General features: G+C 51.3%; 8 protein-coding genes across 8 annotated transcripts; 6 read left to right on the top strand and 2 right to left on the bottom strand.

Moving 5' to 3' along the window:
* Nucleotides 1–919: 919 nt before the first annotated feature.
* Nucleotides 920–2951, top strand: PV06_08379 (uncharacterized protein; the record flags this gene model as incomplete). The annotated part of the gene is made up of 6 exons (XM_016409703.1): nucleotides 920–1145; nucleotides 1208–1503; nucleotides 1560–1912; nucleotides 1971–2004; nucleotides 2081–2357; nucleotides 2448–2951. The coding sequence occupies 6 exons, from the start codon at nucleotides 920–922 to the stop codon at nucleotides 2879–2881; spliced, it is 1620 nt and encodes a 539-aa protein (XP_016260011.1). The 3' UTR covers nucleotides 2882–2951.
* A 292-nt stretch (nucleotides 2952–3243) lies between these two features.
* PV06_08378 (uncharacterized protein) lies at nucleotides 3244–4187 on the top strand. The gene has a single exon (XM_016409702.1). It carries the CDS (start codon nucleotides 3497–3499, stop codon nucleotides 3989–3991), a length of 495 nt encoding a protein of 164 aa, XP_016260010.1. The 5' UTR covers nucleotides 3244–3496; the 3' UTR covers nucleotides 3992–4187.
* Nucleotides 3661–6172, bottom strand: PV06_08377 (uncharacterized protein; the record flags this gene model as incomplete). Its single annotated transcript, XM_016409701.1, has 2 exons — nucleotides 3661–4266; nucleotides 4349–6172. 2 exons carry the CDS (start codon nucleotides 6170–6172, stop codon nucleotides 4156–4158), a joined length of 1935 nt encoding a protein of 644 aa, XP_016260009.1. The 3' UTR covers nucleotides 3661–4155.
* Nucleotides 6173–10014: 3842 nt separating this feature from the next.
* PV06_08376 (uncharacterized protein) lies at nucleotides 10015–11197 on the top strand (the record flags this gene model as incomplete). The annotated part of the gene is made up of 3 exons (XM_016409700.1): nucleotides 10015–10477; nucleotides 10592–10713; nucleotides 10856–11197. 3 exons carry the CDS (start codon nucleotides 10015–10017, stop codon nucleotides 11195–11197), a joined length of 927 nt encoding a protein of 308 aa, XP_016260008.1.
* A 1631-nt stretch (nucleotides 11198–12828) lies between these two features.
* PV06_08375 (uncharacterized protein) lies at nucleotides 12829–15372 on the top strand. Its single transcript, XM_016409699.1, has one exon. It carries the CDS (start codon nucleotides 12848–12850, stop codon nucleotides 14894–14896), a length of 2049 nt encoding a protein of 682 aa, XP_016260007.1. The 5' UTR covers nucleotides 12829–12847; the 3' UTR covers nucleotides 14897–15372.
* A 127-nt stretch (nucleotides 15373–15499) lies between these two features.
* Nucleotides 15500–16488, top strand: PV06_08374 (uncharacterized protein). The gene has a single exon (XM_016409698.1). The coding sequence runs from the start codon at nucleotides 15540–15542 to the stop codon at nucleotides 15999–16001; it is 462 nt and encodes a 153-aa protein (XP_016260006.1). The 5' UTR covers nucleotides 15500–15539; the 3' UTR covers nucleotides 16002–16488.
* Nucleotides 15980–21315, bottom strand: PV06_08373 (uncharacterized protein). Its single transcript, XM_016409697.1, has one exon. It carries the CDS (start codon nucleotides 21056–21058, stop codon nucleotides 16853–16855), a length of 4206 nt encoding a protein of 1401 aa, XP_016260005.1. The 5' UTR covers nucleotides 21059–21315; the 3' UTR covers nucleotides 15980–16852.
* A 119-nt stretch (nucleotides 21316–21434) lies between these two features.
* Nucleotides 21435–23640, top strand: PV06_08372 (uncharacterized protein). The gene is made up of 2 exons (XM_016409696.1): nucleotides 21435–21661; nucleotides 21715–23640. Exons 1-2 carry the CDS (start codon nucleotides 21474–21476, stop codon nucleotides 23429–23431), a joined length of 1905 nt encoding a protein of 634 aa, XP_016260004.1. The 5' UTR covers nucleotides 21435–21473; the 3' UTR covers nucleotides 23432–23640.
* The last annotated feature ends 422 nt before the right edge of the window (nucleotides 23641–24062 follow it).

Below are 24062 nucleotides of genomic sequence, written 5' to 3'. Positions count from 1 at the left end.
CCAGGTCAAGAACAGAATCTCCGTATCATGACGTCTCTGGAGACTGTACTCCGGGGTTGTGGCGACAGAGGCCAAATCGATCTCTCATTGTTATGACTTTACGCCGCGACATCAATCCGAGGTCGTTGCTTTGACGACGCGGTTCCGCGGACTATGAGATCCCAAGGATACGATTACTCTCTGCACGAATACTCGTACTGAATTGGGCAACCCTTTTGTCCACGATGAGCAGCAGATGTGCTCAGATTCGATAGGGATTGACATGATCCTGGTATCATAGCACGCCTTTTGTTCTGGGCTAATCTGGATCTGGAAGGATTTTGATTGTTCTGGTCCTCGGTTCATCGAACCTGGTCACCCTCGATTCGGTGACAATTCTCCCACTTTCACCGTTCTCGTACTTGTACGAGTGGGCAGGCTCAACGTTTATCGCTGATCTAGATCGCCATTCGACCCGGCGCCCCTAGTCCGAACGATGGATACTGTACTCCGTGTCTCCCCCAATGTCGACGGGTAGACGAGCCGGCGTCGTCTGTAGGCTCGCATTGGTGGACAGGGACAGCTTAACCACGGAATAGTAGACCTTTCAGAGTCCCGACTCCACCTTTGTCTGCGAATATATTCCAAAATTGGACTCATTTTCGGTCTTGAGGGTTTGATAATTGACATGATATCCAGATGCATCTTAGCCTGTCCCAAGGGGGTCTCCTTCTCTCCAGACTCGTGGAATCGGACCACCCCGCCACTTGTCTCGTCTTGTGAGCACCAAGCATGATCAAGCTTTTTTGCTCGTTTCTCAGTACGTCCTATAAAGAGCCAAGGTGGCCCACCCCTGCTTCTATGCAAGGCTTGTGATACCCTCTCCCTCCCTTGTCTCTCTCTTTGACTGTTCTCATCACTTTACTCCGACCTAAGCGCCATGCTATCTCAAAATCATCATGGAAAGGCCGAGGGCACGGCAGTGTTGAACGCCAAGGGTAACAGATACAATTTTATGGTCGTCTTCTTTGCTGCTTTGGGCTCCTTCACCTATGGCTTCAATTCTGCTATTGTCGGAACAGTGTTTGGTCTGCCTTCATTCTTTGATTACTTTGACATATCCCTCGACGGACCTCACGCCACAAGAGGCAATCAGTACATTGGAGGTACGTGGACATCTTCTCTTGGACTGAAACTCATACGAGTAACTGTCTGACACCGTACTCAGCTGCAAATGGACTCTACGCAGGAGGTGGTCTGATCGGTAGTCTATGTCTACACTGGTCGATCAACAAGTTCGGTCGACGTCCAACTATTCAGGTCCTCTGCGTGGTGGCCATCATATCTGCGATTCTCCAGGGAGCCGCTGTCCATATCGCCATGTTCTTGGTTGGGAGATTCCTCAATGGTCTCGGAGTAGGAGCAATCGACGTTGCTGTTCCTTTGTATCAGTCCGAGTTATCTCCAGCAAAGCAACGAGGCAGAATGGTCGGATCACATGGCTTTTTGGTCGTTTGTGGCTACGTGAGTATTCTGGGGGTCGCGTCACTGTTCGCTGGGCTGATTGGATGATTGAACAGGCCGGCGCTGGCTGGACAGGTCTTTGGTGCTTCTTTGTCAAGAACCCTTCTGTGCAATGGAGACTATGTCTGTGCTTGCAAGTTGTAGCACCAGCTATCCTCCTTCTCGGATCTCCATGGCTACCGGAGTCACCCAGATGGCTCATCTCGCAAGGACGTAATACCGAGGCCCTGGAGATTTTGAAGCGACTTCATACTGGCGGCGCAGCGCATACCGATATGGCGGCCAGAGAAGAGTTTTACCAGATCTCGAAGCAGATCGAACTTGAGAGCTCGATCGGCAACACCAGCTTGTGGGGTTTGATGTTGAAGCCATCGTATCGCAAAAGAGTTCTTTGCGGCATGTTTGTACAGTACGGCTACCTGCACCATATCATAAATCTCGGCAGCTTACTGATTGACATTCTACAGGTTCCTCGCCCAGTCCACTGGCGTGCTTGTTGTGGTACGTGTATACTCTTGGCTATTTGTGTCTATGTTTGTGTATAACTTAGGCCCAATTTATTGACATGTGGCTCTAGAACAATTACTTGATTCTTCTCTTGAACAACCTCAACCTGACCGGCTGGACTCCGCTGCTACTCTACGCCGTCTACGACACCTGGGCGGCTTTTATGAACTTTATCAATTCCCTCCTCCTTGACAAACTGGGCAGAATCCGCATCATCACGGTCGGTCTGATTGGGTGTGGTGTGATGATGATCATCGAGACAGCCATGGTCGCGAATTTCGCAGGGTCCAGCAACCGTGCCGGCAACGCAATGGGCGTGCTGTTTCTTTACCTCTTTGTCACCTTCTGTAAGAACCCATTGACAATCCCCACCTTCCGGCCTCCCCTTGGTCGGTCTCCTTTGTGAACATCAACGCTGACGATCGTGGTTTTACCAGATGGCGGAAGTCTCGACGCCGGCAGCTACGTGTACTGCGCAGAAATCTTCCCCACCAGCATTCGTGCACAGGGGTTGGGGTTGTCAGTTGCTTCTCTCTTCGCGTCCACGCTGCTGTACACGGAAGTGGCGCCGACGGCGTTCCAGAAGATCGGATGGAAGTATTACCTCGTCTTTATCATTGTCCCTCTCGTCGGCGTGCCGTTCCTGGCTTATTACCTACCGGAAACGAAGAACCTGACGCTGGAGGAGATTGCGGCAAAGTTTGGTGACGAGGTCGCTGTGGACATTAGTCATTTGAGCGAGGAGCAACGAAGGGCCCTTGATGACAGATTGGCCGCTGCAGAGGACGGGTTGGGTTCTACCACCATGGAGCCCGGCGTGGGTTCGGAGGATCAAAAGGTTGCCATTTCACATTCGGAAAAGAAGAATTGACTGGGATTCCTGCTGGCATTTCAGATTGACAAGTACCGAGGATTGTACGGAGTATCATGGTAGAAGGAGCTTTTACTTGACCCCTTGGTATGTAAGTTAAGGACGAGGTTCCTGGCGCTGCTGAGCCTCATCATCTACGTTTGTACATACCTGGTAGTTATGACTGCTTATGGTCGTCGACCGCTACTCCTGAGACATACGGAGTCGGGAGTATTGTTGATGTTTCCTCATCAAAAGTGAAAGTGGACCTTTTGATCCGGGCAGCTTACAAATACACAGCTTGTTCTTTGACCTTGTCTCTCCACCCTCAATGACTTGGACCTAAACTGACTTGTTCCGACATTTCGACCGCCCAATGTTTACTAGTATTTATTAATGTCTGCGGAGTGCGGGAACACTTTAAGCACCTAGTCCCCCCCCAACCCTTCCTAGGAGGTACTTGAAAGCTCTTCTTAGCCGACAGCCCGGGTTATATATCATATCGCACATAGCATCGCAACCGACGAAACCACAAAACCACAAAACAAGCACACCCATCGATCAACGGCGTCAAAAGATCCCCAAGACCCCTTTTTGAAAAGATCAATCAAGTCTATCATCGAAATAAACATCAAAATGTCCAAATTAACTCTTTACGACACCGCCGTGGTTCCCATCATCGGCACACTCAAACAACTCGCGGCCATTCTCAAAAAAGGTGAATCGCACCTCGACGCCAAGGGCCTCCCGCACTCGACCCTCCTCGAGGCACGCATCGCACCGGACATGAATCCGCTGCCGTTCCAGGTCCAGACGGCCAGCAACACGGCCAAGTTCCTCGCGGTGCGCGTGGGCGGCGTGCCCAACGAAGCCTGGGCCGACGACGAAAAGACCTTTCCGGAGTTGCACGCCCGGATCACCAAGACCATCGCCTTTCTGGAGAGCGTCAAGCGCGAATCGTTCGACGACAAGGAAGGGGTCGAGTTGACGGTCCGCGACCGCAACTACACCGGTCTCAGTTACGTGACCGGGTTTGCGTTGCCAAACTTTTACTTTCACGCCGTCACCGTCTATGACCTCCTGAGGATGAACGGGGTCGACGTCGGAAAGAAGGATTGGTTGGCTCTGTGAGAGAAGAGAAACCCATAAACCCTTTGGAGGAAGCCAGGTTAAAAAAAAGGACTAGGTAGATCATCAAAATCTCGACTGCTCAAGACAGGATGATGACCACTGCGCAGTGCAAGACCTCGTTCCAGTAGGAGGCGATCAAGTCTTCTTTTCTGTTTCTTTTCGAGTCAGGTGAATGAAATAGATTGTCCCATGTCCCGAAGAATACTCGTCCATTGCCATTTCAGATCCTTCAAACAGTGACCTTGCATCTGGGCCTGATCTCGACGCCGCCAGACCTGTTAACGTGTTAGGAAAGAAACCACGAATAAGAGTAGGAATGGGAGGCAGTGAAACGGGTAGGGAGGGGTACGCTCATACCTCCATTATGATATGTTTGGCCTTGCAGGTGCCGGTGCAAGGGTGTATACTCTCCAGCATCTCCAAGCGACGTAGAACCGCAAATCTGTAATCCAGCTCCATACCTTCTTCAACTTCCTCCACCGGTTTCATCTGGGACCCGGCGACCACCAAAATCCACAAATGAAAGGCCACGCTAGGCGAGGAAGGGCTCACGGACAACTCAAGGTCGAGTATCGACGTGGCCAGTTCCTCCATGGCGTCATCCGAAGCCATCACGGGCATGAGCTGATAGAGATAAAGAAGGGCGGCACGTCGATAACACTCCACCGTGATAGAACAGTCGTCCAGGTGAGAATCGGACGGACGGTGGAAACCCATGTAGAGTTTCGATCGACCCGAACTTGCGGCGTACGTCTGCAGACTGCGCTCCAGACGAGACGCTCGACCGAGCATCTGGACGCGAACGGCAACTGAGGCGGTGGCGGTGGTCTGCGTGGAGGAGGACCGACTGTCGTCAAGCGTCCGGTAGAGCTGTTGAGCGAAGCTCATGACGTCGCTCATCAACCAAAAAATGTCACGCGCCCAGCCGAACAAAAAAGGGTTGAGGTCGTCCTTGCGGTTCAACACGTCCGTCAGGCGCAGAGCTTGAAGCGTAAACGAGGCGGCGTACTCGGAAAAGGGCAGGCTCAACGTCGTAAACATGTCGTTCCAGATGAAGACCTTGACGAGGACGCGAGTAATCCACGTATCGGACGTCTCTTCGGTTTCGTCTCTGTGTTTTGTTGCGCTCGTGTGTCTGTGCGGCGGAAGGACAACCGCGGAGGGACTACTACTCAACGACCCACCGACAGGCTCGAGGTCGAAGAACCGATGCTGAATCAGTCTCCGCGCTCCGTTCAGATACGTCAGGTGGTCCTTGCTTGATTGGTCCCACCTCTGTGACATCTCTTCGCACATGTACAAGAGCAAAGTGGCTGCCAGGATGGAGTCTGATCGGGAGTGCCGGACCTCCGAGACATCTCTGGCCAGCAACGCAATGGCTTGGCCCTTGAGCTGAAGAGCCTCGCTGAGACTGTGAGATTCTGGGTGGAGTGCGGCGAGATATAGGCTTGATAAGGCGTGCACGCAGCGGCCCACCGTCGTGGACGACTGCGTCAGTGGCCGAAGAGCATCATTAACGGGGTTCAACGGTCCTGGAAGCATCGTGTGGATCATCTCCGAGCAGAGTCTTTCGAAGAACACCCTGCTCAGATAGTTGTCCAATTCGCGACCTTGCAAAGTGTATCGGAGAGGTGTCATCATTGTAGGCACCGGATGTTGTGATGGAGGAGGAGGAGGAGGAGTAGTAGTAGTAGTAGCAGGAGCCATCAGGTCAAAAACACCAATGGTCTCCGAGAACGGCGATGGTGTATCATCCATGACTAGAAGGCTATTGTCTTCTTCGGGATTCGACCAGGCACTGTCGGTTGATGGTGTATTATTCTCGACCGGGGGACTCTCACAACTTGGGGTGGTGGCATCCCCTGAGGACGAAGAGACCGCTGGGGCTATCATGATCCCATTTCGAGACCTGTTCGATGCGTAAAAGGTCCCTTCGCATTCCAGATGCGTCCGTCGACACTGTAGGCATGCCGGTTTGCTTTCATCGCATTTCAATCTCCGTTTCTTGCAGGTCAAGCATCCTGTGCGCAGTCGCCGGTGTTTGACTTTCGACGTAGCTCTGTGCAGCCGTGCGATAGGCACTCGATCTTGCAGGGACTCATGTTGCAGTGAGGTTTCGAGAGCGGATGCTCTAAGGTGGTTATAAGCCGGAGGATAAGAGTAGACTTCGCGAGAGACCATCTTGAGAGTGAGCGGACGTAGTCATCCTTGCCCAGTCATTGAAAGCGTTTTGGATATCGAGTCACTCAGGACGAAGTTGTAGGGAGGCGATTCTTTCTCGTCCAAGGCTAGCTCGTTGGACGATTGGGAGCCTCCAATGATGGTAACAGATCTCTTGGGCTTGGTTCCTTGTCGATAAGCAGGGCACGCGCTACTCCGCAGGGTCCGAGAAGATGTCACGGCCTTCAGCGCGGTCCTTGGAGAGACGAAGTGTCCTTGATCCGGGCGAGGATTGACCTACCACAAGTTGTGATACTTGATGATCACGAAGGCGGCGATTGGCGAGGATAGAAGGTAGATAGCTGGCGTCTGGGCCTTTCAAGATCTGTGCATGTCCTTGCGCGAGTTGAGAAGTCGGTCACTGAGCTTACTGACCATGAAATACGAGGTTTGCTGTGAGTGGGATTGCCGTCGACCAATCACATCGTCCTCCATGCGGTCCAATCACCATTCGTCCAATATCAACATCCTTCAAACGTCCATTGCCCTGCGATTCACTCGATCAATCAAGGATCAAACAAGGTAGATCCAGACCAAGGACCCATTTGTTTCTCGCCCGATCATGAACATGGCGGACGAAGGATAGCTCCATCTCTAGACCGCAGGAAACTCGAGGTCCCATACGTCTGGCGCCCCTCGTTATCTCTTTCTCTTTCGCGTGCCCACAAGTCGAGGCAATGAACACGGCCACTCGAAGTCCAAGATGAGGCTAGCATCCCGTCAACACTCGTACCCTAGCCAGTTGAATTTGAAAGCCGTCATGAACCGAAGGTGTATCTTGACAAGAGACAACCGCATTCAATTCCAAGATAAGGATGGAATTACGGAACTCTGAGCGCAGACTGTTCGGTAAGAGCCAAAGGTATTTATCCTCGCTCTGCCTTCTTTTTCTCTGAATCTTCTTGTTCCCTCCCTCAATCCCCTACACAACCACCTTCCGCTCCAGCGTCTCCGCGCTGATTTTCAACCATGTACCATTTCAATGTCCGTGGAGCCACGTCCCTCCGGGGTAACAGTCTTCTCCTAGCATACCTTTTGTCTTGTGGAATAGGTTTCATGATGTTTGGGTTCGACCAAGCAGTGTTGGGCACTTTATCGACGCAGCCGGCATTCTTAGCTGCCATCGGTGTATGACTACTGTTTGTTCTTGTTTTCCGCGGAAGCGCCGCTGACGAGCCACAGAGTACGGATACGCTGATCATTGGCTGGGTCCTCTCCTTCTTCAGTGTGGGTGCAGTCTTTGGGAGCCTCCTGGCAGTCTATGTCGGCTTCACGACCGGGCGCCGATTCCTCATTTTCATGGGTTGTGTTCTCATGGTTATCGGTGCTGCATTACAAGCTGCTTCGTTCAGTCTGGCGCAGATGCTCGTTGGAAGGTTCATTTCCGGTCTGGGGATCGGATTGATGACCAGTTCGGTACCTGTTCTGCTGGCGGAGGTTGCCAAAGCACATCGTCGTGGACAGGTCATATGCTTGTTGTTTGTGTGTGGGGTTGTGAGTGGACGTATTCTTTGAAGTTGGATGACGCATAACGGACTGATTCCGAGTCCAGCTAGGCATCGCACTCGCGGATTGGTTTGACTACGGCATCATCAAACACTCGACGAACCCCGAGTATACTTGGCGCTTTCCGGTTGCCTTCCAAGCGGCGTTTTGTCTCGTTACCATGGTGAGGATCTCCTGCACCAATGGATATGGTCCAAAGCAGGGCGTTTGTTGACGTACTTGCTCCAGGCCACCATTCCCTTCCTACCAGAGTCACCTCGCTGGCTTTATGCTCATGGGCGAGACGAAGATGGTGACAACGTCATTGCGCGAATATACGACGTCCCAGAGGATGCGGATATTGTCCTCCGAACGCGAGCAAGTCTCAAGGTCGAAGCAGAAATCGAAGCTGCGAACGAGTTCCAGGGCTGGAGATGGGTTGTTACATGCGTCAAAGCTATATTCTACGACACGACCGAGTTCAAGATCGGAAAGCGCCTTCGCCTGGTCATACTCATTAGCATGCTTCAGGAATTAAGTGGCCTCAATATCGTAAGATTGACTCTTTCAAATCGTTGACCCACCGACTCATACTGACCCTGTCATGAAGATTGTGGCATACTCTGCTAGGATGTTTCAGCTCAACCTTGGTTTTGATGCCATGAAGGCCGCCATGGTATCAGGCATCATTCAAACCGTTTGGGCCTTGTTCGTGCTGGCAAGTACACTCACCATCGAGAGGTTCGGCAGGAAAATCACACTATACGTCGGCACAATCTTTTGCACGCTAGGGTATGACCACACCGTGTTACAATTTGCTTGCGTAACCGAGAGAACTTGACTGACTCGTTTTACTTGTTAGAATGACGGGCTTCACCATTTGTATCAGCTTCGGATCTCAAGCCGCCGGATGGGCTGGAATGATCATGCTGATCATCTTCTACTTTGGCTTCGGGTTTGGCATGCTCCCAATCAGTTGGCTCTACCCGGCCGAAGTGCTCCCCAGTCATTTGCGGCACGTCGGAGAGGGCATCGGGGCTACGACGTCGTGGATATTCACCTTCTTGACTCTGTTCACTGGACCCATTGCCATTGCGAATACCGGGTGGAAGATCTTCATTCTCTACATCATCTTCAACTTTCTCGCTCTGCCATTTGGTGAGTTTGTGCCGAAAGTTGCTTTCGTTCATGGTCGCGGATACTGATCAGGTTGATGTTCTAGCATACTTTATGCTCGTCGAGACCAAGTCAAGAACACTGGAGGAAATCGACTACGCATTTGGCTCTCTGGAGACCATGCAGGGTTATAAGCATCGAATGGTAGATGCGCAAGAGCGAGCAACGCACGGGAACGAGAAACAGCCGAGCGCCGTTGACAAGGACATACAGGCATGATTGATAAAGTTTTGGGTCAGGTTGTTGACAGTAGTGTTGCTACCATGGTGGTGGGAGACTTTGCGTATAGTCATGTCAGTACTATGTAGAACGGGACAAGTTTACCAATTCATGCGATAAATTTCTTGATTTCCCATACTATCCCATAGGCTTCCTATCTCTGTCCAACGACTACCGAGGGAAGTCATTGGCACCATGACCAGGCCGAGTTTGAAATCCGATAGTACACGTCATGACCAATCGATCTTTGCAATACCTTCTAGTATTGATTAAAGCTGGAACTCAGACTCTCTCTCTCGAATGCCAATGCCAATGACACTTGATCTAACAATCGTCTCGACGCCTTCCGTTTGTGGTACAGTACCATACCCGAATGCCGCTGATAAGCGAAACTCGTTTGCTGCGGAACGGCTGGCTGCTCCTTTCTGATTCGTTCGCGTCGACAACACGACGATTGGCTCGTTTCTTCGTGCACTCTTGAACGGGCTCGGGACATGATTTCGATCTTCCTCCAGTAACACTTATTCTTTACATGCATCCGTGCCATCTCCCCCCCTTGTCGCTCATCATGGCCGTGGACCTGTGTCTCCGATCGATGGGTGGTCAGCATCAAACGCTCACTCCATACAGCCCTCCCATTGCCCCGACTTGCCTTCAGGTCAAGTCCCAGAAGTGGAGAAATCTGAATGACCATTGCATGTACGAGTATCGCGACGGTGAACTGACAGGGTCGAATGGAGGGGAGTGAGAAGACGGTATATCTATTCCCCTTGACTGCACCACCGAAGGACATCTCTCTCTCTGATGTTATCGGACTGTGTTGTCTTATATCTGCACGCGCCAGTTCGGTTTTCTCTTTTTTTTTGCAACTGAGAAACACTGTTCCATCTCACCTGTCAACAGCAAACACACACTCACACACGATGTCTGCTCCCGTGTCAACAACACAAACCTCGACAACCGCAGCACCTCAAGTATTGCGTCTTTCCGACCATGACGACGATGACAATACCGTCAAACAAGATTCGTCCTCCTCTGGCAATCGCGATCGCAAAGATGACAAGACCAACAACGCAGTCTCCGTCCCCTGGGACATCCCCAGCCCACCGACGTTTCAAGACCCTCACGAGTACCGTGCCCATCTCAAGGGTAGACTCGCACTGGCCTTCCGGATCTTTGCGAAGTACGGGTACGACGAGGGCGTCGCGGGCCACATCACCGTCAAGGACCCGGTCGACCCGACCTGTTTCTGGGTGAACCCCTTTGGCGTGTCGTGGGCGAGGTTGCAAGCGAGTGATTTGATCCTCGTCAATTCTCAAGGCACCGTCGTCGCAGGGGGTCCGGTCAGGCGTTTGAACACTGGTGCATTCATGATTCATCATGCCGGTAAGTGTTTGTTCTTGTACACACATACCTGGTCACCCGTGGGAGAGGGGACGACGAACGGATTGTATTCCCCCCGCGACGCTTACCTGTTCTTACTTGGTACACAACACACAGTACACACGGCCCGTCCGGAAGCGACATGCGTCGCACACTCGCACACCATTTACGGCAGGGCGTTTTCGGCTCTGGGTCGTAAACTCGACATAATCACACAAGATTCGTGTGTCTTTTACAATGTGAGAGAGAAACAACGTCCCTTTTGCTTTTTTCCTTTCTCTTCCACCCTTTGCGCAATCTCTTCTCCCTTTGTTTTTTCACATGTTCCGACTTTTGAGATTCGATAATGACTTTTTGTTTTCTGTCTTCGGTTCGACGCAGCATCAATCCGTTCAGTCCGACTTCACCGGCTCCGCGTTGGAACTGGGCCCGGGGCAGGCCGTCGCCGACGCCCTCGGACCGGAGAACAAGCTCGTCATCCTCCAGAACCACGGTCTGTTGACCGTCGGGCGCACGGTCGAATCCGCCGTGTTTTGGTTCATGTCGGCCGAAAAGTGCTGCCAGAGTCAACTCGCCGCCGACGCCGCCGCCCGGGGACGGGACCAGGAAACCATCAAGGTCCGGCACGAGGACGCGAAGCGCGCCTTCGAGACCGTCGGGACCGAGGACATGGGTTGGTTCAGCGCGATGCCCACGTTTGATGACATGGCGAGGGTCGCATGACTGCGGCTATTGAGATGGCGCGCTCAGATGTACTGTGCGGTACTGGAGGGGAGGACACACTTTGAGGTATTGTTTACGAGTACGCGAGAGGTGTGAATGTCTCTGCTTTTCCTGCAGCGTCAGGAGCAACAAGTAGATAGACATGCATAAAATCAATCAAGTTCTGCGAGAATAATGGCGTCGCTGCGCGCGCAGCGTGAGCAATGAATGTAACATAAAGACCAAGGTACGGAATTAATCTGACACCCTATGAATATCGCGAAGTGCCTCTGTACGAGTGTTAAGTAGTAAGAGTGACTAAGCGACAGTTGTCTACAGAAGGTCACAAGGGAACAAGGACCTTGACAGAGGTCAGGGAAGCGAAGCGCTGCGAGCCTCGCAGCGTAATCCTTAAAAGAGTCTCTACGTGCAAGAAGTACCTCCGAGTTCGAGGTTCACAGGCGACGATACACACAGTGTTGTTGGATGTGCTAGACCATGTCGACATTCCTCTCACAGGCCTTGGGACTGAAAAGATCAGTGACTGACTTCTTGACTCGCGCGAGGAAATGCACAGATCATGAATGGTCAGGGTCTGAGTTATTTTGGATGTGTTTGCTCTGTACTTCGTAACTGGTGAGAAGACTTTGGTCACACCTGTGCGTATGGATTGATAGAATTCATTGCGAAGAAGACCTAAACTAAATATTGAGGTCGTAATGTACATTCTCGCATCGAGTACTTGATCCAACCCTCAATGAGTGTAAGGATTCGCTCCGAACAGGTCTTTGAGTCGATTTCTCTCAGAATAGATGAGAATCTGGTTGATTGCCATTAAGACAGGCCCAAATCTTGAAACCTTTTATGCGTCGTCGACACTCAACAACACAGGTTAGATCGGGTGCCTCTCCATCACGTCGAGTAACCCAAACTCGACAATGTCCTTTCGGCAGTTATCCATGTCTCGTCACTCCATGAAACTCGACCCCATTGTTATTTTGTCCATGTAAAATGCTCTCGAGCTTGTTCAAGATATATTAGTCAATTGGTGCGTGATGAAGAATGGTCATGTGAGTGAAGGGCGTCCTAAATAGACAGTGTATCTTTCTCATTTATCATCAAGCTAAAGTCTCTGCAATCTGTAAATATAATATTCGACGGTTCAAACGTGAGTTAATAATAAACTGTTCGACTCTATCTATCTCTGCCTTAGATAGACAAGAAGATTTTTCTTCGTTGCGATATTGCGAAGTGAATTACTTGTTTTAATAGGTATTGAACAGCGCGTTGTAATATACACATATTGGCATAACCAGTTGTCTCATGAGGAGAATAACTCATCCTTGATCGTGAGTAAGCCGACGACAGCTCGGCGTCGTTGGAGGACTAGAATCTGCCATGGTTGCAGTACCAGGTGAAAAGGAGGTGACGTACTCGGGTGAATGAGACAGGCAACTTACCAGACACGTGACAGATTAGCCTATAGAGGGTTAGCATGGTAGTTAGTTAACTAACGTAAGCTGTTGTGTTGTGTGCGCGCAGGCCGAGGCAGTTCCCGAATAGGACTAGTGCAAACAACCAGCAACCGTAGTCACATGATTAGGATCTCAACAGTCTCTTTTTTGACAAGCCTCTTTCTTGTAGAAGGTCAACGTTGACCCTACTCTCAACATGGACGACCGCGAGGACGACGCGTATCTCTACGATGACGTCTTTGAAGGTCTCTCAGAGTCTGCCCTCCAAGAATTGGAGGAGCATGCAGTCCAATCAACACAAGCCCAGCGAAGGGCTCAAGATGGTCCAACAATGCAGCCAAGTGAGACGGTGCAAATAGAACCATGGCGGCAGAATATACATGGCCGTGCTAGTAATGACAAAGTGAACATGGAGAGAGACGAGCTTGCAAAAGAACTTCGACGGACGCGAGATCAAGTCACCACACAGAAGGGAGAAATATTGATTCTTCGTACCAATTTCGTCAGGGAGAAGAAGATCCTGGATCGTCAAATCGATGCCCTAAAGAAGTCTCTGACAGAAGAGGCTGGGAAACACAATGCGGCCATCAGCGCCATGGTCGAGAAGAACAAGAATCTAACCACTCGTTATCAGTTCCTACAACAAGACCACAACCGAGAAGTCCAGGAAGCTCAGTCTCTGAAGGCGCGTTTGACAGAAAAGCCAGCGGCCGTCAAGGATGCCAGTGGTACGGCAACTTCTAGACGTGGCATGGCAAGTTCTCTTGGAGATGGATTTGATGACGACGATGTCATGATGGTCTCCCCTTCCAAATCTGCTCGTCGGACCAAGCCTACGACTCCCACAGCAGCAAACAAGCGAAAGCGAAAGGCAGATGTGCCTAGTCCTGTCAAGCCTTTGGCACTGAGGCCAACTGCTGCTGCCCCTCCAAGCGGGCCACCTACAAAAGCTCCAAAGCTGGCATCATCTGAAGAGCTTCGTATCTCCATGATCCGGAAGAACAAGCAATCAACTCGACACTTACAGTTCCTTCAATCTATTCTCAAGTATCGAGTCAAGGGAACAAAGATCACACTTGTGGAAGCCATGACCAACTTTTCTTTGCCTTCTGGTTCGAAGACTTTCGCTACCATTCTCCTTGAGGGTACAGCTAACCTCAAGGGTGATCGTATTCCCAGCGACATGTTGCAACTTTTCATTGATCTGTGGTCAAAGTCAATCAAGGCAGAATATTACAAACCCATCCCACTACTTGTTGAGGTTGCGAGCCGCATCATCGACTTTCATATAGGAGCGGAGGCAATAGACTCCGGAATAATCAACTCACTTGTACCTCTCATTCAATCAACGGTGGCTATCAACGCCGAAAAACGTGTCGAGCATTCTCCTGTGAACCACTCGACGTTTGGAAAATTTCGACAGACCCCCAAGGCTGTTTTGAACGACGATATCGACGGAACGGCCTGCCTGGACCTTATGCTAGCGATGGCATACATAATCTCGGATGAGACAGATCTACTCTCTCTCTTCTGGCGTTTGATTCATCCTGCATTTGTCTTGATGATGCTTAATGCCTGGCAGCCGGTTTCAGACATCAGGCTCATGCTTCGATTGTTGGGGACGAGCATCTTCTCCGACACGTTCGGCAGTATCTGTGTCGATGATCAGCAGAACCAGATTGAACAACATATCATCAACCGCATCTGCTACCTTCTGTGGGAATCGCCCAAAGTCGACGAAGGCCAGCCAGCAAATACCCGCGCCTCAATTTGCCATTTACGCCTTGACGTTTTGGACCTTCTTCTCCAGGTGACCACCATCCCTTCGCCATTTTCACATGGGAGTTTGCTTGTTGCGGAGCATCCCAGCGCCATCGGAAGAATAGTACGGAGCTTGCACGACGAATTGTCAGCAATGTACGACCAGACGCCGTCATCTGCTCTACACGCTGCGCTTGTCAACAAGGGTGTGCAGTTGCTATTCCACGTGCTAGAACTACACGGCCCTCAAATCGACCTGCAGGAGAAGTTGTCCGTCATCAACGGCGGCGTGCACAAGCATCGCGTGGCCCTTACGAGATTGGCATTTTCGGAAGGTCCTTATGTTGGTATGCTCATCCCCGATGATACAGCAGCCAAGGCTACTAGTATGCTCGCAGAAAGTGTCACGCCGGATGAGGCTGATGAGCTCATTGAGGCTTTTCCTAGTTTCCGGGGTAGAGGACGCGTTGAGGATGGAGACTAAATGGGGTCAAAGCAGCTGAATATCTGCCTCTTGCGCCTTTTTTGCTTTGATCCGTCCTCGTTTGCTTTGATCCGTCCGCTGGGCCTCGACTCTCAGCGACAAAGACCTTGACCAAAGAGCTCAAGCGTGGTACATGCTGGTCAGGGTCAGACCAGAGGTAGAGCAAGGAAATCGGGAATAGTAGATTGTAGCATAGACGAGCTGACGATGGACCGATCGATTGACAGAGATGCTCCCTCTCGATGATGAAGAATCTCTCCTTGATTGCTCGACGTTGGCCCGATTGCTCTTGGTTGGGAAGTTGCCAACAGAATCTGGATGTTTGCACCTTCCGCCTCTACACGTCCCACTGCCGTTTTCCTTGCTATAAGACGAATCACTTCCCTTCAACCTGGACAATGCTCATTCATCAACGCAAAACCCACGGCGCATCACTAACGCTGTTCTATACATTACCTCAGTATCGATCTGTCACGTCGATCGACTTTGTAGCCTCGGCTTGCAAACCATAACGACGTTTAACGACGTTTCTTCAAACTCCCAACTTCATTCACCCTCTTGCCACCGTCGTCGACCCACACCGTCGAATCAGTCCGTCCCTCCCACCAAACCCCCTCCCCCCCCAAAGACCGCGACGGCCAAAATGTGCCAATACTGGATCGTGGATTACCCCTGTTGTCACATCCGTACCCAACTCCACAAGTGCCACCAGTGGCAAGACTGCAAGGATTTCCGGCTCAGGACGGTCTACACGCCCTCGGGTATACGATGTGCGTGGTGCGAGAAAAGTCACCCACAAAAGTTCCGTGACGAGGATGGTGAATTGCACACGATGGGGTCAAGGGACTTCACCTACGAAACCTCCGAATCTGGAAAACCGGGAGACGTTCACGCGGAACGGATATTGGGGCCCAAATTGAAAGACATTGTGGAGTGGTTGACTGGCACCGAGCCGGCATCAAACGGTGGTGACGGTGACCGTGCCGGTGAGGGCGATCGTGACGGGGGTGACGGCCGCGGCGGCGGCGGCGGTGATGATGATGAGAATGCTGCTGCTGCTGCTGCTGCTATTACATGCACAACGCCGGCGAAGCGTCTTAACTGACGTCCGTGTATCAACTATATATGTCGACAGTTTTCCTGGACGGAAACATGTTCCTCTCGCACCATCCTCGAGCACGACTTTCATCTTCAGAACGACAACAAGGCAGCAAAGGAGTGCTTCCAATATCGATTGTTATTGTTCGAAAAACGACCTTTCAAGTCCCTCTCTTGACGACGAGCCTGCCTCTCTCCCTCTCCCTTGCATACACACGCACGCACATAACAAAACCTTCGACCCTTTCTCTCAAACCCGGTTTCCTCGAAGATCGACAGGGGCGGGGGCAATGTGCGAAAAAGTCATTCAGACGTTCAGTTGCGGACACAGACGTGTCACGGTCCGGGAATGCTACAGTTCTCGTTGTCGAGGAACACGAGAAACGAGAATCAACGGAGGTGGTCGGTGCGCCGATTGTCTCAGACGATGGCGCGGAATCGGCGGAGCGTCTTCTGTTATGCCTTTGGTCGAGGAGCCGGCAACGACTTCTGAGGACGACTCGGACTCGGACTCGGACTCGAGCCAGGACTGGCAAAGTTGTTGAGTTATTCATTATGCTGGTGATGACGGTTGTATTCATAGCACACAGGGATAGAAATGACGGTTCATGATCCAGAAATGATATCGAGCACACTCATGCTCACGTGAAAACTCTCCATCCCTCCACAAACATCATTGGCGTCTGCTTTTTGATTTCGCGTAGTAGTGACGTGCTCTTGGTATTTCTAAGGCTACGCACAAATCACGAGTCGATCATGGACACCGGTTGAGCGGATTGACGGACGCTGTGAAACACCCTATTGACAATTCATGGACAGTAACAATTCATGGATTTTGTACAAGTGTAGAACGTTCTTTCAAGACTCTTCTTCTTCTTCTTCATCTATTCCACCAGCCTTTTCGGCTTCCTCATCCTTTTTCCACCTCCTCTTCGGCCTCCCATGCCACGCGGCTTTGACGCGTCGGTCCCACGGCGGCAATTTCTCGACCCTGGGAAGTTGTTCCAGGACACGATGGTTCTTGCGAAGCCGCAAAGGGGTGGTGGTGGTGGCGGTACTCGTCGAAGGCTTGGCCGTCGTTGTCGGGCCAGGGTCGAACGCCCGAGGCCGACGAGACCCTTTCGAATCGCCGCGAGATGGAACCTGGGTATTTCGAGCACGCACGGCCCTCGGAGGCCTTTGTCCACCTGCGTCCTGCAATGACCTGTCGAGTGCTTGACGCAACTTCTTTTCGGTCGCCGCGCGCCTCTCCAGGCTCGAATAATAGGGGTTGAGTAGAGCTCCCGGTGGGAGGCCTGTATCTCTCAGTGCGGTCGAACGTGTCGCACTGTCGGTGGTAGTCGTCGTGGTAGTAGTACTAGCTGGCTGACCAAACCAAGAGTCACTGATGACCCGAGGGCTCGATGCATCGCGACGGATGGCGTCCATGGTGCTGAGGAGGCGTGTTTCGTGTTGGTAGATGCGTTCCTGATACTCGAGGTCGTTCTCATAACGATCTTCCCCGTCGATGAACCGAGATGATCTGTCAACTTGTCCTTCGATCCGCTCGGCTTGTGGGACATCTTCGTCTCGATCATGCTTCCGTCCGCCAACGATCTCATCCAGGTTGGCAAGCTCCCCGACCGGGACATGGTCAAGTGGCGAGAGGCTGCCTAGCACCCCGGACCGATCTGGTGATGCAGAGTCACGAGGCCGTTTTGGAATATCTCCAGCAATCTTGAAATCACGAAGGAGAGCACCCTGGAATTTGTCCTTGAGTCTCGGAATGCGACGTATATAGCGGTAGGTGTCGGGGGCAGCAGTCGACAGCTCCAGCATGAGTGCGTCGTCACCTAAGCGGGTCCGAACACCGGATTTCTTTAGTACGGTAGCGAGACAAACAGCTGTCAGGTATGTCGGCATAGGTAGATCGATGTCGAGCCTTTCTGCGTCTTTTCGACGTACAACCTTCTTCGCCCTAGCCTGTGGTGAGTCGGACTCGTTCGAGATCAGAGCTTTTCCACGAACGAGCAATCGCCATGCTGGAGCAGACGCATACATTCTTTCCTCAAAGATTCGGAATGCTTCTACCCAATGCCGCCAATCTCGAGATCGTGTCAATGTCTGAATGTAGACATTCCAGTTGTTGTTGGTCAAGGAGAACCCAGCCTTCTCAAGTAGTTCCACAGTCGTGACGGCATAGTTGTGCCGGTTCTGAAAGTCCAGAGCTCCAAGGTAGATATTGATGGCATCTTTCAGAACAAATCTTTGGGAGCGGAGAATGTTCGAGGAGAGGGAGCTGAGCAGCTTTTTGCTTTCGTCACTTGAAGATGCTCCTGAGGCAAAGTCAGGAATCATTGAACTAAACTCCGAACCAGACTCGGATTGTAAGAATTCGACGCCAACAGACGATGGCTGGGTCCTGATAGTCTTTCCCTTGCTGGCAGACTGGATAGCGCCTTGAAGAATCTTTAGCCAGATAGTTTCCACTCCTTGCCAATCATAGCCTTGAGCAGCTACGCGGAGACGTGAAACAAGCAACTCTTTCGAGTCTAGAAAATTGACGTCGAGATCGAGGAATGACAAACCAGCAAGAGATTCGAATCTCCGAAGAAGTTTGTCTGCTTGTTCAACACGGCCCTTGGCCAGTAAAACACCGACGAGATGTTCGAAGTAAACAGATGGCAATGCATCGACTGGTCTGCGCCGACGGAGCCCAGGTTGAGGTAGTTTGCTGGCACGATCTGCAGTGGTAATCGTCTGAAGGATTCCAGCCAGAAAATCGATGGATAATTGAGGAGACTGCTTTGCTTCCGGGCTGCGATGGCTTTCCATGTGAAGCATAGCAAGATGCGGGCTTCCACCCAAGTTCGGGAATCTTTGCAGCATTTCTTGGTATATGACGGTGGCCATATCGCGATTTCCCTCCAGGGCAAACCCATGTAGGATGATGGAATAGTGAAATGGGTTCGCCGTGAGGGCCTGACTGAGATTCAGTCGTCTGAGAATTTGAGCAGCATCTTTAGTCTTGCCAAGCGCCACGAGGGCTGTCATCAAGGCAGCATAAGTCATATCGTCGGGCTTGATTCCCAGAGCCTGCATGCGATGCTGCACTCGGAGGCATGCATTGGAGTCGCGACGAAAAGCGTAGTGCCTTAGGATATAGTTCCACATTTTCACAGGGCTTCCCTCGTATCCTGCTTTTGATGTTGCTTCAGCGAGCCTCTCTGCTGTATCTGCTTGGCCGTTCAGACAGTATGAGTGAATCAAAGCTGACATCATTTCGTAATCACCTTTGGTGTCGAGCTGTTGAACTTGTTCAATCATGCTGAGGACTTGTTCAGTGTCGCCACTTCTCGAAACGGTACTCATCAGGGTTCCGAATGTATACTTGTCCGGACGGACACCTCGGGCTTGCATGTCTCCAAAACAGTCGAACGATGTTTTAGGGTGGCGAGATCTGGTGTGAGCATAGAGTAACATGTTCCAACAATATGTGTTCGGTTCTATACCCCATGTCTTCAGCCTCTTGAACTCTCTCTCAGCATTTTCGACATCACCCAGTCGAGCGTATACATAGATGAGGGGCGTATAAAACTCAATCTCTTGCGGACGCGGATGAGCTTGACAAAGCTGCCCAAAGATCGTTTTGACTCCCACAACGTCGCCCTGTCGAGCCAAGGCGGTTAACACCTTTTGGTACGACTTTTTATCTGCGGCTCCATGAACATGGGTAAATTCTCGTAGGTAATATTGATAATCCCGAAAAGAAGAGGCTTCATCAGCGTGCACAGACAGTAATGCGCCATAAGCAGAAGGCGGTGGCTTGTAGTCCGGGAAGTTCAGTCGAAGATTTCGATATACTAGAGTTGCAAGGCCGCTTTTGTTTGGACGCTTTGCAGATTTAAGCAGTGTGTTGAGAAGCTCGAGGTGCATCCAAGGCTGCAACTGTTCCAAGAGTTTATAGTTGTTCAATATTTCGAGAAGTCCAGAAGGTGTAATCAAACTCATGAGGCGACCATTTCGCAATAGCACATGCAACAACTTTCGAGCAATGCTTCGTAGCTTGCCTGAAAATCGCATCAGCACAGGCGAACGCTCTAGGATGGCTGAAGCCATCTTGTCAATAGCAGAAGGCAGATCTTTGTAGTCGCTCGCCTGGGACACTAGAGAGTCCATGTGATGATCAGCTCCTCGAGTCGTATAAGAAGCGGTCCAGATCTCCACAGCGTTCCTCCATAGCATATTTGTTACGAAGTGTAGAAGCAGGAACGGACTGCATTCGTGGTTCAAGTCCCGGCTTGTCGCCTCCGCATTGATTTTCTGGACCAGACGGAAGTCATCCACCTTCAAGCTGACTTTCACAGCAGTGGTATAGTCCCGAGCAGTTCTCTTTGACAATGGAATGGCATTAAAAGCTTCATGTACCCCTTTAGTCAGTCGAGCCTCAGGATTTCGTGGAGGAAGTGACTGAGCAAGAAATTGAAAAACAGCACTCGCATATGCCGCTGGATTATGGAGACGTTGAAAGAGCGCAAAGACAACATCGCCAGGGCTAAACTCCTGGAGCGCTGGGTCCGAGATTGGCGCGCCGGCCAAGAGTATAGCAAGCTCTTCCTCGACCTCGGTGTCGGTCTTGCTCGAGGTGATATGCGGTTTTCTCGATGATCGGTCCGTCAGGTACAGGATGCTGTCCTCTGGACGACCTTCCCCATGCACGAACTCATGCATCGGTGGCGCTAGCTGTGCATTGTTTGTATAGCCTCTGTTAGGAGTCGCGGCGGCGACTGATCGGACAGAGAATGCATTATGCTTGGTGGGACGAGAAGCAAGGGACCGAGATTTTCCTGTGTGGTGTGCTATTGGGAACGGAGCTTTGGCAGGTGACCAAAGACCATCTTGTTCTTGATATCTCGACCGAATGTCCCGAAGATACAAAGGCCACCAGGCCGACGCTACGAGGTCATTGCCTCTGTTCCTCCAAAAAGCCTGACCAAGAGGTCGGCTTGATCTGATCGGAGGGTCGATGGCTCGCAAGAAAAGTTGAGAGGCTGGCTCAATGCATTGCGACGTACGCTCTAGCATGGAACGGTCGGGAACTCGAGGATAGTCAGACAGAAGGATGAGGTAGCGGTGGTATAGCTATTTGCTAGATGTCATGCGACTTTTTTTTGGAGATGGGTAGAATGAGGAATCGTTCTGACGATTTCGTGCCGCGGAGGATAGTCAATGCATAATATCGTGGATGAGAGATGCTCCGAGGCAAAGAAACAAAGAAAACACGCTCAGTAACCGAGTCGGCGAAAAGAGAGAGTACGGCAAAAGAATTGGTTGTTGTGAAAGACTGAGATGGAGATGGAGAATCATCGACGTCTCCATTTGAAGCGGCGCAGGCACAAAAGGCTCGGCCTTTAGTTCGCCGACGCACACACTTGTTACTGTATCATGATACACAACAACGAGCCCCTCCAATACCTGCGCACACTCTCTTTATCCCATCATGGACATCACCAGCTCAATAGTCTCAGAAAGAGACCGTGCCCTTCTGGGAGGTGATTACAATACGTATCATGCTCAAGCCACACGCAAAATCCATAATCTACGCAGACGACTGGGAGCTGCGAACCGTGGCCGAAAATACACACCAAAATCTCAAGTCACCGTCGAAAATGTTGCAAAGAATGCAGAGTAAGCAGATAAAAGGTGTCACTTACAAAGACAGATCATTGACCTGGCTTTAGATGGGTTCAACTCCTCCTTGCGAGTTCCGAGCGCGCCTGGGCGAGTGCCATGACTATGAAGTCGTCACAATCTGCAGAAAACACCCAGAAGCCGATGCCAGGTTCAACAAAACGCCAGATCGTGTCGAGACTGAGAAGAGCCATCATGTACGCCGACAACCTTGTCAACATTCTACAAGATCGAAACGCGACCGGTGCATCAGAAATGCATGACCTAGAGGCTCGAGCCTACCTATCTATGCTTCGAGGTACTCTCGAGTTTGAAAGAGGACGATGGCAGGCATGCGTTGAAGCTTATTCGCTCACATACATGGTATACTCTGCGCTGGCAGGAAGTTCGAAGACGGATACCTTCAAAGATCTACTGTCGGGTATCGTTGAGCCGAGCATAAGATATGCTGCGCATCAGATGAAGATGCCGCGCACCAAAGCAGTCAACGAGATGGCCATTGAGAACTTCCCCAGCAGTGACGGCGCTCTTCGTAAGGAACTGGAAAATATCAATCCTCAAGCATTTGTCTCGGCTACCGACGCTGCTCCGAGCAGTACTGGCCCGAAGGAAGTGCCTACCTCAATCTCCTGGCGCGGACGCAACGTCAAGCTGGAAGATGCCAACATCTCACAAGCATTAGGGCTTTCTCAGGAGAAAGAAGGCAGTCTGTCATCGGCTTACAAATCATATTGCGATGGAAGCCTCAATGCCAAAGACCTTGCGACGGCCTACGAAGAAGTCATTACAGCTCGACAGGATGCTGCGGATGCGACAAAGACCGCGATTGATGAGCTTGCAGCTGAAGGAGTCGAACCTGGTGACTCACGGATGCAATCTCTCCAGGTCACACGCACGGCCGTAAATTATGCCGTTATTGAATGGCGCATCGGTCGCAATCGAGTGCTCTGCGGCATAGACGATGGCCTGACTTTCGAGTCTGAGAAATCAAAACGCCCTTCCAAAGCTCGCAAAGACGGCAAAATTCGTGAGGGCAAGGAAGAAAGCTCCGGGCGCAAGCTCTCACGCCTTCGCGAGCGTGTGGCTCTCTATGACTTGATTCTGCAAAGTCTTGACGCCGTTAAAGAACTCCCTGGTGTCATAGCGGACACGGCCTTCGTTACGGAACTCGACGCGAAGCGAGCCTACTTCCGGGCTCTGAAGTGTCTCGCCATTGGTCGTTCGCAAGCGATCAAGTCGCAGATTGTCAACGCGCTCGCACTGTATGCGAAATCTCTCGAGCTCGCCCAATCAGCCTCGCCCGTCCTGAAGGAAGACGTTGCCACCAACATGCCACCTAGACTCGATGTCTTCTCATCAAATCTTGAGCGCTCAATCTCCACTCTTACAAAACTGATTACGCAGTATCGTGCGCTCGCCGATCTCAAAGCCCTTACAAAGTCGTCGCAACCTACTACAGTCCAAACGATCGGAGAAGCGATCAAGCCTGCTCCGCTGATTGAACGCCTTGGCCGGAATGAGTACGTCGAGAATGTTGACCTGACTAATCTCGTCAACTACCCTCCTCGACTCCGACCCGTACCTGTTAAGCCGCTTTTCTTCGATATTGCTTGGAATTATATTGTATACCCCAGCCAGAAAGCGGCACTCGAAAGTGAACTGGCAGCCACCAATGGAAGGTCCGCTGAAGAAGATGCGTCTGCCACGCCGGGACAGAAGCAAGAACAGAAGCCAGCAAAACGAGGGTGGTTCGGATTCGGTCGATAGATGTTGTTTTGCATAAGTAAGGCTCTCGAACGTCCATTTCAGACGATATCAAGACGTCAGATTCATGAATTGCTGGTGCATAATGTGGGCCGGGAATATATACTGGTAGAATCTCAATGAAAGTGCCAGCTGAAGGACGTTTGCTGCACATGAGTCTCGTCGTTGTTCCAGCCCACTTTCACACCTACTGTAATGACCGTTCGGAGTGCCTGGAGGAACGTGACCATGGCCAACGTGACATAAGCAGAACATCATCACGTGATGGGACCTAAATCTGACACGCATCTGCTCTTTCCTCTCATTTACGCTACTCTTCTTCATCTGTTCTTCTGTCCATCACCAAAGGCACAAATGTAACCAGCCTTGCTCGATATCGACACCACCTGTTCCTTCCAGAAGCTGGTGCTCTCGGTCGCCACGCCGAGCGCAATAGCCGTGACAAGATTTCCCATCCTCGAGGTGCGGGATTCTCCCAACACTCGAGCTCGAGCTTGGAATTCACCCCACCAAAGGCGGTTTGGTAACAGATTTGCCGTCGACCCAATCATTGTGGTCGAAATCATACACGCGTCTCCAACGACGGGATGACACCACCTGCAAAAGTGACTGGACTACAGTAGACTTCGTCGTC

Source organism: Exophiala oligosperma (assembly GCF_000835515.1).
Source record: "Exophiala oligosperma strain CBS 72588 unplaced genomic scaffold supercont1.8, whole genome shotgun sequence".
Classification (NCBI taxonomy): domain Eukaryota; kingdom Fungi; phylum Ascomycota; class Eurotiomycetes; order Chaetothyriales; family Herpotrichiellaceae; genus Exophiala; species Exophiala oligosperma.
The sequence above is the reverse complement of the archived record's forward strand: the minus strand, read 5'-3'. Positions and strand labels throughout refer to the sequence as shown.